Genomic DNA, 14021 nt, shown 5'->3' on the forward strand with positions numbered 1-14021 from the left:
ATCATGAAAGTAGCAAAGGAAAAAAAGTCTTAACCTACAAGGGAAGACAAATCAGATTTGCAGCAGACCTGTCCACAGAAACTTGGCAAGCCAGAAAGGAGTGGCAGGATATATTTAATGTGCTGAATCAGAAAAAATATGCAGCCAAGAACTCTTTATCCAGCAAGGCTGTCATTCAAAATAGGACAGATTAAAAGTTTCCCGAACAAAAATTAAAGGAGTTTGTGACCACTATACCAGTCCTGCAAGAAATTTTAAGGGGGGTTCCCTGAGGGAGAAAAGACTAAATAAATAAGTAAGTAAGTAAATAAATAAATAAATAAATAAAATAAGGACCAAAAGGAACAAAGACTAGAAAGAACGAAAGAACACCAGCAGAAACTCCAACTCTACAAGTAACATAATGGTAATAAATTCATATCTTTCAGTGCTCACTGTAAATCAATGTATTAAATGCTCAAATCAAAAGACATAGGGTGACAGAATGGACAAGAAAACAAGATCCATCTATATGCTGTTTACAAGACACCCACTTTAATCTAAAGACACCTTCAGATTGAAAGTGAGGGGATGGAGAACCATCTGTCATGCTTATGGTCAATGAAAGAAAGCCAGAGTAGCCATATTTATATCAATCTAGACTTTAAAATAAAGACTGTAACAAGAGATGAATAAGGGCATTTTACCATAATTAAGGGGTCTATCCACCAAGAAGACCTGACAATTGTGAACATTTATGTGCCAACTGTGGAAACACCCAAGTATATAAATCAATTAATCACAAACATAAAAAACTCATTGATAATAATACCATAATAGTAGGGGACTTCAACACCCCCACTTCCAGCAATAGACAGATCATCTAATCAAAAAACCAACAAGGAAACAATGTCTTTGAATGAAACACTGGACCAGATGGACTTAACATATATGCAGAAGATTTCATCCTAAAGCAGTGGAATATACATTCTCTAGTGCACAGGGATCGTTCTCCAGAACAGACCACATACTGGGACACAAATCAGCCCTCAACAAGTAGAAAAAGATCGAGATCATACTGTGCATATTTCAGACCACAATGCTATGAAACTTGAAATCAACAATCAGTAAAACTAAAAGGCAACCGATGGAATGGGAGAAAATATTTGCAAACGACATATCAGATAAAGGGTTATTATCCAAAATCTATAAAGAACTTATCAAACTCAACACCCAAAAAACAAATAATCCAGTGAAGAAAAGGGCAATAGACATGAATAGACACTTATCCAAGGAAGACATCCAGATGGCCAACAGAACATGAAAAATGCTCAACATCACTCATCTTCAGGAAATACAAATCAAAACCACAATGAGATACCACCTCACATCAGTCAGAATGGCTACAATTAATAACTCAGGCAACAACAGATGTTGGCGAAGATGTAGAGAAAGAGGAACCCTGTTGCACTGCTGGTGGGAATGCAAACTGGTGCAGCCACTCTGGAAACAGTATGGAGTTTCCTCAAAAAAGTAAAAATAGAACTACCCTATGAACCAGCAATTGCACTACTAGGTATTTATCCAAGGGATACAGGTGTGCTGTTTTGAAGGGACACATGCACCCCAATGTTTATAGCAGCACTAGCAACAACAATCAAAGTATGGAAGGAGCCCAAACGTCCACAGATGGATGAATGGATAAAGAAGATGTGGTATATATAGACAATGGAGTATTACTCAGCCATCAAAAAGAATGAAATCTTGCCATTTGCAAGTATGTGGATGGAACTAAAGGTATTATGCTAAGCAAAATTAGTCAGAGAAAGACAAATATCATATGACTTCACACTGAGGACTTTAAGACACATACCAGATGAACACAAGGGAAGGGAAGGAAAAGTAATATAAAAACAGGGAGGGGGAAAAACATAAGACTCTTAAACATGGAGAACAAACAGAGGGTTACTTGAGGGGTTGTGGGAGGGAGGGGGGGATGGGCTAAATGGGTAACAGGCATTATGGAATCTACCCTGAAATCATTGTTGTATTATATAGTAACTAACTTGGATGTAAAAAAAAAAAAAGAATAAAATTTTACAGTTAAGAAAAAAATGAAGGCAATTTTTTGGGGATGAAAGACATGACAGAATTCAATACCTACAGCCCACAGTACAAGATATGTTAAAGGAAGTCCTTCAGGCAAAAGGAAAGTCATACTTGATGAAATCTGGATATACATGAAATGAAGAGCAACAGAGATGGTAAATATGTGGGTAAATAGTTAAAAAAAATTTTTCTAGTTTTTTACTTCTTTAAAACAGGGATTGGAAAATGTTTTACATGGTGAGGTAATAAATATTATAGTGTTGCAGGTGAAACAGTATCTGTTACAACTACTCAACTATGCTGTTATAGCATGAAAGTAGCCATAAGTGATACACACAAATGTACATGGCAATGTTTCAATAAAACCTTTATATATATATTTATATATATATACATATATATATATATAAATATATAAATATAAAAACCTACATATATATATATGAATAACTGTGGGCCATGGTTTGCATATGTCTCTTTAATAAAGAAATATTTTTGAAGAAAAACAACACAGTTATTACATTCCTAACACATGTGAAAAACACGTGAAGCAAAACGTGTGATAAAAATAAAGCAAAGACCAACAATGGGGAAACAAACAGTACTGTAAGATTCTTATACTATATATGAAGTGGTATAATTTACTTAAATGTAATCTGTAATAAATTTATGATATATTATAAACCCTAAGCCCACCACTAAACACTAACAATGGTATAGTTATCTCTTAATAAAAGAGATAAAATAGCATCATATAAATTAATCAATTCAAAAGAAGGCAGATAAAAGAGGAGAAAGGACATGAATCACAAGAACAATAGAAAATAATCAGCAAGATAGATTTAAATCTAATCACATAAATATTTATGTTAAAAATAAATGACTTATATATTCCAATTAAATAGCAGAGACTGTCAGCTTGGAGAGAAAAGGAAGACTCAACTATATGCTATCTAAAAGGAGTATTTTATAGACTTAGGTCGCAAGCCAAAGGATAGGAAAAGACATGCTATGTAAACAATAAATAAAAGAAAGCTGGAGTGGTTACATTAATATCAAAGTGGACTTTAGAAAAATAAATATTACTAATAATAAGACACATTTCATAATAATAGAGGAATTAAATTACCAAGAACAAGTAATGATCCTAAATGTAAATGTAGCTAATTCCAGAGTTTCTAAATATATGAAGCCAAAACTAACAGAAATGAAAAGAGAAAGAAATCCACAGTTATGTTCAGGAAATTCAACATCCCTCTCTCCATACTTGATAAAGCAGTAATCAGAAAATCATTAAAAATACAGAAAACTTAAACAGTCACCTAACTTGATTTAATTGACATTAGTTAGAACACTCTATCCAACAACTAATACAGTTGAACACATTGTTTTCAAGTGCCTAAGGAGCATTCACCAAAACAAATCTTATTCTGAACCCTAATACAAAACTGAATAAACTTAAAAGGACTGAAATCATGCAGAATATGTTTTTTAACTACAACAGAATTCAGTTAGAAATCATTAACAGAAAGATATTTGAAATTCCTTCAAACAAATTAAATAACACACTTGTAAATAGCCCATGGGTCAAAGAAGAAATCCAAAGGAAATTTAAAAAATCTTGAGTGGAATAAAAAGTATAACATACCAACTTATGAGATGTGGCTGAAGGAGTGCCTGGGGATATTTAGAGCTTTAGGTGCATACATGAGAAATCATTTTATGGAAAGAATGGAATGTAATCACCTTAAAAAGAAGGTTTAATTGCTATTTAATGTTCCTACTCTGCTGACAACCAGCAAATCGTGGATAAGACCATTTCTTACCTTTGTATCACTCACATAGCAGGTACTTAAGAAATGTTTAAGTAAGTGAATGCATTATTCACCAACGCAGACTGTACACATTCAAACAAAACATGGTTTTACAACCCTCCTCGTCCTTAAGAATAGTAAGTATTGTGTGAAAGCTCTGGTTGGCAGTCAAAGACTGGTGAAATGAACAACTAATGTTGCTGCCCTGTGTTCTGTTATGATGAAATTATTGTTAAGTTAAAGTGAATTTTGTTTTACTCACCCATTTCTTCTTGCAGGGTTTCTTGTTTCTGCTTCTGAATTTTTATTTCTTGCTCCAAATCTTCTATCTTGCTGTTTTTATTAGCTAACTTTTGATTTAGTTCTTTCATCAAACGTTCATAATCAGCTATTTCCATATTCATCAATGTGGTTTGCTGGGCATCCTGCACATATCAGAAATAAAAGATCCACATAATAGTAGATCAGTTGATTTGTAAACTGTTAATTGCATAATTATAAATTATGCCACAGGAATAAACATATTCTATTATGCTTTTCTGTAATATGGAAAGTTTACACATATGAACAAACTAGAAATTGGTACTTTCTAATTTGTAATTTTATAAAATAAAATATTTTCTAATAGTTTAATCTAACTTTCTCAGTTTCACTGAATTTCATCATAATTTTCATTAACCACGATTCATAGTTCTACTTATGGAGCTCTTATTTATAAAATATTAACATTGAAAAATTTTTTAAAATTAATTTATTTATTTTGAGAGAGAGAGAGAGCCAGGGAGGGACAGAGAGGGAGGGGTAGAGAGAGAATCCTAAGCAGGCTCCATGCTCTCAGTGTGGCTCAATCTCTTAAATCGTGAGATCACGATCAATAGTCAGACGCTTGACCAACTGAGCCACTCGTGCCCCTAAAATATTAACATTTTAAGCAGCTCTTACAGTACTTTTCTTTTTGGCCTCATCTTTGAAGAAGTAGAGAAAAATTAGCCAAAGTTTTAAGTATAATACAAATTCCCATTTTTGACATTAATTAGATCTTCATGTGTCATAGAATAATCCTGTACAAAAAATGAAGTATCAAACCAAAATCTAATCATTTTTGAGCCTAGATTCTTCTGAAAAAACAGGACTGAGAGAAATAAGGTAAACTTGCAATTTTTTGAGGCTGACAATTTACACATGATTATTTTGGTACCTCAAAAACCTTATTTTTGACATATTTCCTTTCTAAACTATTAGAATAGTTTAACACTGTGAATATTGATCTTAGTTTTGAATTTAGTATTTTATTTTACCTTTCTAACCAGCTCTAATTCTTGCATAGTTTTCTGAAGCTGTTTCTTTTCCTTCTGAAGTTGAAGCTGAAGTTCTTCAAGTTCATTTACAGAACTGGCATGCTCCTGAAATTAAAAATAAAAATATTGCCACCTCATCCCCCCAAGCCAACTAGCATTAAAAAAAGGTATTTGTAAGGGTCTATAAAATGAATTTGACATACTAAAATAAAAAAAAAGCTTGAAAACCTTTTAATATTTAAAAAATGTGCACCCCAAAATTATATCTTGGGATTCTCAAATTCATAGTTCACATACATTAGGGAATTAATGAACTCTGTTGTATTCATAGTCTTTCCTTCACTTAAGTAATATAATAAAAATATCACTATATAACAAATTAATCCCATGGGACTGTTTGTACCTTTATCTTCTGTTCTTTCTGAAGTTTTTCGGCTTCCAACTCTTTCTCTGCCACTGCTTTGGCTTTTTGGACTTCTAATATCTGTACTTCTAATAACTTTGCATTAGACTGTAGTGTCTCAATACGAGCCAGGAGATCTTCATTATCAGAATTTAATTTTTCACACTAGAATGACAAATGTTCACTACTGTAAACATGCAGAAAAAATGTACAAGACAGGAAGAATAAAATAATACATTATGAGATTATGGCACAATTTGAAAACTGAAGATTTCAAAACCAATTCCACATAATATAAAATCGAGAAGAAGTTTAAAACACTATTGTTAAAATAAATTTGGCAAACATTACAAGAGACCACAAGCACTGGCAGAGGAAAAGCAAAAAAGAAATAAAACCAAAAATACCCCAGGGAGCTGAGATTAGAGTAGTAGATAAGACAGGAGAGTTGCCAGCTGTTTTGTCATAGTCTTCCCCCAACAGGGGGAAAAAAAAAATGAAATTAAGTTTATATTAATTTTAATTAAAAGTTTTTATGCAAAAATACTGAAATTTAAACAGATTTATTACAATTTTCATGTTTGCTTTTACTCAATTTAAAATTACCTGAAAAGTCCTTTCAACCAAGTGGGTGTGTAAGGAATGTACCTCAACATAATAAAGGCCGTATATGACAAGCCCACAACTACATCATACTCAATAGTGAAAAGTTTTTCCTCTAAGATCAGGAACAAGACAAGATTCCTACTTGTGACATTTTTATTTAACATAGTATTAGAAGTCCTAGCCACAACAATAAGCAAGAAAAAGAAAAGGCATCCGAATTACAAAAGAAGAAGTAAAATTGTCACTATTTGCAGATGACAGGATACTATGTATAGAAAACCCTAAAGACTCCACCAAAAAACTGTTAGAATAAACGAATTCAGTAGACTGCAGAATACAAGATCAATATACAGAAATCTGTTGTGTTTTCTATACACTAATGACAAACTATCAGAAAGAAGAATTAAGAATAAACAATCCCACTTAAAACTGCATCAAAAAGAAAAAAAGTACCTAGTAATAAATTCAAAGAGGTGAAAGACTTAAAACTTTAAGACACCGATGGAAGAAATTGAAAATGACAGAAATAAATGGGAAGATATTCTATGCTCATAGATTAGAAGAATTAATATTTTTCAAAAGTCCAAATACTGTTATCCTGACCAAAGCAATCTACAGATTCAATGCAATCCCTATGAAAAATTCAATGGCATTTTTCAGGGAACTAGAACAATCCCAAAATTTGTACAGAACCTAAGAAAGCCCAAATAGCCAAAGCAATCTTGAAAAAGAAGAATGAAACTGGAGCTATCATGCTCCCCAATTTCATACTATATTATAAAATTATAGTACTCAAAACAGTATGGTACTGGCATAACAGCAGACATGCAGATCAATGAAACAAAGAGCCCAGAGATAAACCTATGATAATATGGTCAATTCACTTATGACAAAGGAGCCAGGAATATACAATAAGAAATGTACAGTCTCTTCCAATAAATGGTGTTGGACAAGTTGGATGTCCACATGCAAATGAATGAAACTGGACCACTACCTTCATCTTACACAAAAATTAACTTAAAATGGTTTAAAGATTTGAATGTAAGACCTGAAACCATAAGACTCCTAGACAATGGCAGTAAGCTCCTTGACACTGGTCTTGTCAATGATATTTTGAACCTGATACCAAAAGCAAAGGCAACAAAAATAAAAATTAACAAATGGGACTGCATCAAATTCAAAACCTTCTTTATAGCAAAGGAAACCATCAACAGAATGAAAAGGCTACCTATTGAATGGGAGAAAGTATTTGCAAATCTTATATCTGATAATGGGTTAACAGCCTAAATAAAGAACTTGTACAATTCAAAAGCAAAAAACCAAACAATTCAATTTAAAAATGGGCAGAATATCTATACAGGCATTTTCCCAAAGACATACAGATGGCCAACAGGTACATGAAAAGATGTTCAACATCACTGATTATCAAAGAAATGCAAATCAAAACCACAATGAAATATCATCTTATATCTGTTAGAATGGCTATCATCAAAAAAACAGAAACAGCAAGTTGTTGGCAAGGATGTGGAGAAAAGGGGTGGGAATGTAAATTGGTGCAGCCACTGTGGAAAACCTTATGGAAGTTCTCAAAAAATTAAAAACAGAACTACCATATGACCCAGTAATTACACTTCTGGGTATTTATTCGAAGAAAATAGAAACACTAACTCAAAAAGATATATGCACAACCACGTTTACTGCAGCATGACTTACAATGGCCAGGATAAGGAAACAACCTAAGTGTTCACTGATGGATGAATGGATAAAAAACATGTGGTATATGTATGTATGTATGTATGTGTATGTATGTGTATATATAAAATGGAATATTATTTGGCCATATAGCCATACAGAAGTATGAAATCTTGCCATCTGTGGCAACATGGATGGACCTTGAGGGCATCATGCTAAGTGAAATAAATCAGAGAAAGATAAATACCATATGATCTCTCATATATGTGCAATTAAAAAAAAAAAAAAACGAAACAACTAAGCTCATAGAATACGTGGTTGCCAGAGGCACAGGGTGGAGGTGGGTGAAATAAGTGTAGGCAGTCAAAGGTTATAAACTTCCAGTTATAAAATAAATAAGTCATGAAATGTACAGCATGGTGCTATAGTTAATAACATTGTATTGAATATTTGAAAGTTAAGAGAGTAAATCTTAAAAGTTCTAATTGCAAGGAAAAAAAATTCTGTAACTATGGTTACGTATGGATAGGTGTTAACCAGACTTCAAAATATATGCAAATCATGATGTACACCTGAAACTAAACTAATATAATGTTGTATGTCAATTATACCTCCACAAAATTTTTTTACCTGAAAAGTTGAATTCCTTAATTGTCTTGTAAGTTCTTCTATGTGATGTTCAAAATTATTAGCACGCTCTTTTTCCACATCCAACTGCTCTGACTGCTTATCATATTCTAATAAAAGATTCTTCAATAAAAAACAAAAGGATTTAACTTGAGACGATTATACATTTGACCAATCAGACTATATTACCAAACCATCTTGATATAACATTTGAGTCCATTCTGGAAGTTTAAAACATTTAGCTAAGTTCAACATTTGACCGAACATCTAATTGGCACTGTATAATAAAATTAACATAGTTCAGAGGACTTTAGTATGGGATGGAACTATTAAAGGGCAAAAGGATTTTACATTTATACAGTACCAGCAAGTTAAATATATTCTAGTCACCAATAAAAATAAACTCCTGTAACATAAACAAAATTTAAAGAGGGAGGAGAAAAAGCTTAACCTGGTGGCCTATTAACTCCACCTAAAGAATTGTGATGAGGGAAATGTTTCAGGCCTGGCCTAATATAAGGTATAAGTGCTAATGGAAGGACATAGGAAGATATTTCATACAATCAGTGTCTCACTCTCTGTGGCAAGATGTTTGCCATTTTTTGGACTCTAAAACCAATGGAATTTTGATATTTTTGGTTGGTCCCTACTCAAGAACAAAATGCCCAGGCTGACCTTTTTGCAACATACTGGCAAATTAGGTTATCCTCCAAAGTATGTAAATGAGATTCACTGTTTTGAGACTGTGTGTACTGTTTTGTTTTTTTTTTCCTCTCCTCTAATAAATCCTGCTTTTGCCTTGGTTCTTGGAAAACTACCGACTGTTCTTCACATAAATGAATTTGTGTACAGAATAACTAACAAAATCTGAGTTTTCTTTGAAAGTTTACTTTGGAAAGCCTAAAAAGTGACCTTCATCCAGCCCAGGACTTCTTGAGTCCTTCCCAGGCTCCTCTGGGGTTTCATGTGTGACAATTATAGGCTCTTTCTGGCTCTTGCTTGCCAAATCCGATTCTTGGCTAAGTGTAATTTTGTTTCTAATTCTGATTTATACATAATCAACTATTATCCACACTAGTAGCTGAATGTTGGGATCTGAGTTTCAATTTTATGGTCTACCCATCTAATGATCGGCAAAAAACAGGATGTGGGAACCAAAAATCTGGCTTATATATATATGTTTGTCCATGTTTATTTGTCTGAGGGTTCTGCTATTTCCTGGCTTAAATGAATATGGGGTTGAGAAATCATTTATCTTCCACAGAGAGAAGATTCCATGCTGTTTTTGTATTTCGTGCAAATTCCTCTAAGTCTATAGATCAGAGATCTTTATCTTCTTAAACTCTATCTCGTCTTCGTTTTTACTTGCTATGGTTCTAATAGTTGTCAAGAGCTGCAAAAATGGGATTCCTATAACAAAGCTGACTTAAATAAATAATGGCTCGCCACAGGAAATTCTGACTATAATCACATATTATTCCTAAGGGGAGCACTGGAACAAAAAATGAATGCCATGCGTGCAATGGTCTAATTTCCTCGATGCATATGCCTATATTGATTCCAAGCAAACGAATAATTACAAATTATCACCGCTTCAGAATTGTTGCACGTTTAGATCTTTTTTTTTTTTTTTTTTTAATATTTTTAATGTATGTTTACTTTTGAAGGCGAGAGAGAGACACACACAGAATCTGAAGCAGGCTCCAGGCTCTGAGCTGTCAGCACAGAGCCCAACGCGGGGCTTGAATTCATGAGCTGTGAGATCATGACCTGAGCTGAAGTCAGGCGTCCAACTGACTGAGCCACCCAGGTGCCCCTGTTCAGATCTTTAAAACAACAACAACAACAACAACAACAACTGAGAGGCATCTGGGGAACTTGGTTAAGCATCCAACTCTTTATTTTGGCTCAGGTCACGATCAAGCTCTGCATCAGGCTCCACACTGAGCATGGAGCTGGCCTGGGATTCTCTCTCTCTCGCTCTCTCTCCTCCTCCTGTTCATGTGTGCGTGCACCCGCTCTCTTTCTCTTAACATAAACATTAAAAAACTGATAAAAATGATTATTATAAGTGATATGAACACTGAAAAAAGAAACTGGCCAGGTTCACAAGTCTACAAAATTCCTCAGCATCCTAATATTGATGTTCCCTGAGGAACCTAATGGAGCTCAGTTATGTCTATTTTTATAAAAAATGATCATGATTCTTAAACATATCAGCAGGACCGATTTAATCGTACATCCTGTTGTTTCCTCACAAATGGAATCCCTAGCTTATTCAAAGACTGAGAAAATTCTACAACTATAAAATGTATTTTTAAGTTTATTTATTTACTTTGAGAGAGAGACAGGGAGAGAGAGAGCAAGCTGGGGAGGGGCGGAGAGAGGGACAGAGAGGGAATCCCAAGCAGCCTCCACACTGCCAGCACAGAGCCTGATGTGGGGCTTGAATAATCAACTGAGCCACCCAGGTGCCCCTAAAATGTATTTTTGAAAATGTTTTAATAGACTTCATTTTTTTAAGAGCAGTTTTAGGTTCACACCAAAACAGAGAGGAAGGTACAGATTTCCCATTACTCCTCTACCCCCAAATGCAGAGCCTTCTATATTATCAATAATACATGGCACATTTGTTACAATTGATGACCTTACACTGACACATCACCATCCAAAGTCCATAGTTTACATTAGGGTTCACTTCTGGTGTTGTACATTCTCTAGCTTTGGACAAATTTATAATGACATACATCCACCATTAATCAGTATCATATCATACAGAGTAGTTTCACAACCTAAAAATCCTCTGTTCCATCTATTCATCCCTTCCTCCCCAACCACTGATTTTTTTGTTTTTAACTGTCTTTTCCCTTTTCCAACATGTCATGTAGTCGGAATCATACATTATGTAGACTTTTCAGATTGGCTTCTTTTGCTTGGTAGTAGCATGCATTTAAGTTTCCTTCATGCCTTTTCATGGCTTCATAGCTCATTCCTTTTCAGTGCTGAATGACATTCCATTGCCTGGATGTACCAGTTTATCTATCCATTTACCTACTGAAGGCCACCTTGGTTGTTTCCAAATTTTGGCAATTATAAACAAAGCTGTTTGTAACACCTACATGCAGGTTTTTGCGTGGATATGTTTTCAACTCCGTTGCGTAAACACCAGCAGTTACTAGATCATACGGTAAGAGTAGGTTTAGTTTTGTAAGAAATTGCCAAACATCTGTTAAAATGGCTGTACTATTTTGTACCCCCTACCAGATTTTCTGAATGAGAGTTCCTATTGCTCCATGTCTTTGTCAGCATTTGTTGGTGTTGGTGTTTCAGATTTTGGCCATTCTAATAGGCATGCAGTGGTTTTAATTTGCACTTCCCTGATGACATATGGTGTGGAATATCTTTTCATATGCTTATTTGCCATCTGTTTATCTTCTTTGGTGTAAGTTTTTTGGCCAAGTTTTAAATCAGGTTTTTTGTGTTCTTACTGTTGAGGTTTAGTAGTTCTTTGCATATTTTAGGATAACAGTCCTTTATCAGATATACGTCCTTTGCAAATATTTTCTCCCAGTCTATGCCTTCTCATTCTCTTGACATTATCTTTCGCAGAATACTTATAATTTAAACATATATGTGTGTGTGTGTGTGTGTGTGTGTATACATATAGCTTATCAATTCTTTCATGGATCATACCTTTGGTGTTCTAAAAAGTCATTGTTACACTCAAATTCACCTAGGTTTTCTCCAGTTATTTTCTAGGAGTTTCACAGTTTTTTGTTTTACATGTAGGCTTATGATCCACTTTTGAGATAATTTTTGTGAAGGGTATGAGGTCTGTATCTAGATTCAAATTTTTTTTTTTTTCTTTACAGGTGGATGTCTAATTGTTTTAGTACCATTTGTTTAAAAGATTATCTTTTCCTCCACTGTCAAAGATCAGCTGACTATATTTATATGGGTCTATTTCTGGGCTCTCTATTCTCTCCTACTGATCTATTTCTCTATTCTTCTACCAATATCACATTGTCTTGATTGCTGTAGTTTTATAGTAAGTCTTGAAGTCAGGTTAATCCTCCCATTTTGTTCTTCTTCAGTATTGTTTTCTGAGTCTGACCTATATCATTTTCCTTCTCTAAGGAACTTTTAAAATTTTTAAAAGAGTTTATCTAGAGAGAGAGAGAGAGAACATGTGTGAGACTGGAGGAGGGGCAGACAAGGGGGAGAGAGAATCCTAAGCAGGCTCTGTGCTCTAAGCAAAGAGCCTGATGTAGGGCTTGAACCCACAAACTGTAACATCATGATCCGAGCTGAAATCCAGAGTCAGATGCTTAACTGACTAAGCCATCCAGGCGCCCTACATTTTTAACATTTCTTGAAAGGCATGTCTTTCTTTTCCTATGAGCATTCTCATTATGCAGTTGTACCTTTTGTACTTGGCTCACCATTCTCTGAAATTCTTTTTTTTTTTTTTTGTCTTTTGAAATCTATATATATATATTTAATTTTTTATTGGTTTTTGAGAGAGACAGTGGACATGTGTAAGGAGAGAGGGGCAGAGGAAGAAAGAATCTTAATAAGGCCCCACGCTCAGCACGGAACCTTACACGGGGGATCCCACAACACTGGGATCATGACCTGAGCTGAAATCGAAAGTTGGACACTCAACCGACTGAGACACCCAAATGCCCCTGAAATCTACATTAAAAAATTTTTTTTAATGTTTGCTTATTTTTTGAGAGAGAGCAACAGAGTGTGAGTAGGGGAGGGGCAGAGAGAAAGGGAGACACAGAATCCAAAGCAGGCTCCAGGTTCTGAACTGTCAGCACAGAGCCTAATGCAGGGCTCGAACTCATGAACAGTGAGATCATGACCTGAAACAAAGTTGGATGCTTCACCGACTAAACCACCCAGGCATCTCTATAGTTTAAACAAAGAAATTGGCATACCTGGTCTACCCATTGATAAAAATTAATAAATTAGATTAAAATGTAAAGAAGCAAGCTGCTAATGGCTCATAAAAGACAAATGAGCCTATATTTAAATTTCAAATAAGTGTTTTAAAAAAATGGATGTGTCAAATACCTTTATATATTAAGGATATTAATCCCTTGTCATATTTTCATGTTAATTTTTTATTTTACATAGTTCAGTCTATCTTTTCCTTTGTAAATTCAATTGCTTTTAAGTTTAGAAACATATCTCATATCCAGCAGTAAAATGATTGTTTTATAACAGGTTTTAAAAAATCCTTTTCACTTTTGACAAAACTCTTTAAATCCACCTAGAATTTATTTTGGTGTGTGGGAGTAAAGTAAAAATCTAACTAAATTATTCTGAAGTAGTTACCTAATTCCTTCTTTGTTGGTTTCAATGTTTTCAAATCTTACTGGGCTAGTATACAATCTAGCTTAGTTGGTAATAGAACAGTTCTGGAACCAGACTTCCTGAATCCAAGCTTGGGCTTTATTCTGTTACTTGCTCTGTGATAGCGGC

At 34.3% G+C, this 14021-nt stretch overlaps 1 protein-coding gene across 2 annotated transcripts in view; it reads right to left on the reverse strand.

Moving 5' to 3' along the window:
- The window catches only part of GCC2 (GRIP and coiled-coil domain containing 2), a 65603-nt gene that overhangs the window by 37671 nt on the left and 13911 nt on the right, over nt 1–14021 (reverse strand). For both annotated transcript variants that reach the window (XM_019434607.2, XM_019434608.2), the window contains exons 10-13: nt 8532–8651; nt 5604–5768; nt 5201–5305; nt 4165–4327 (exon numbers count right to left, since the gene is read on the reverse strand). In XM_019434607.2, the coding sequence (XP_019290152.2) occupies nt 4165–4327; nt 5201–5305; nt 5604–5768; nt 8532–8651 (553 nt within the window). The remainder of the gene's footprint in view (nt 1–4164; nt 4328–5200; nt 5306–5603; nt 5769–8531; nt 8652–14021) is intronic.

Source organism: Panthera pardus, unplaced genomic scaffold (assembly GCF_024362965.1).
Source record: "Panthera pardus isolate Hobbes unplaced genomic scaffold, ASM2436296v1 HiC_scaffold_25, whole genome shotgun sequence".
Lineage (NCBI taxonomy): Eukaryota > Metazoa > Chordata > Mammalia > Carnivora > Felidae > Panthera > Panthera pardus.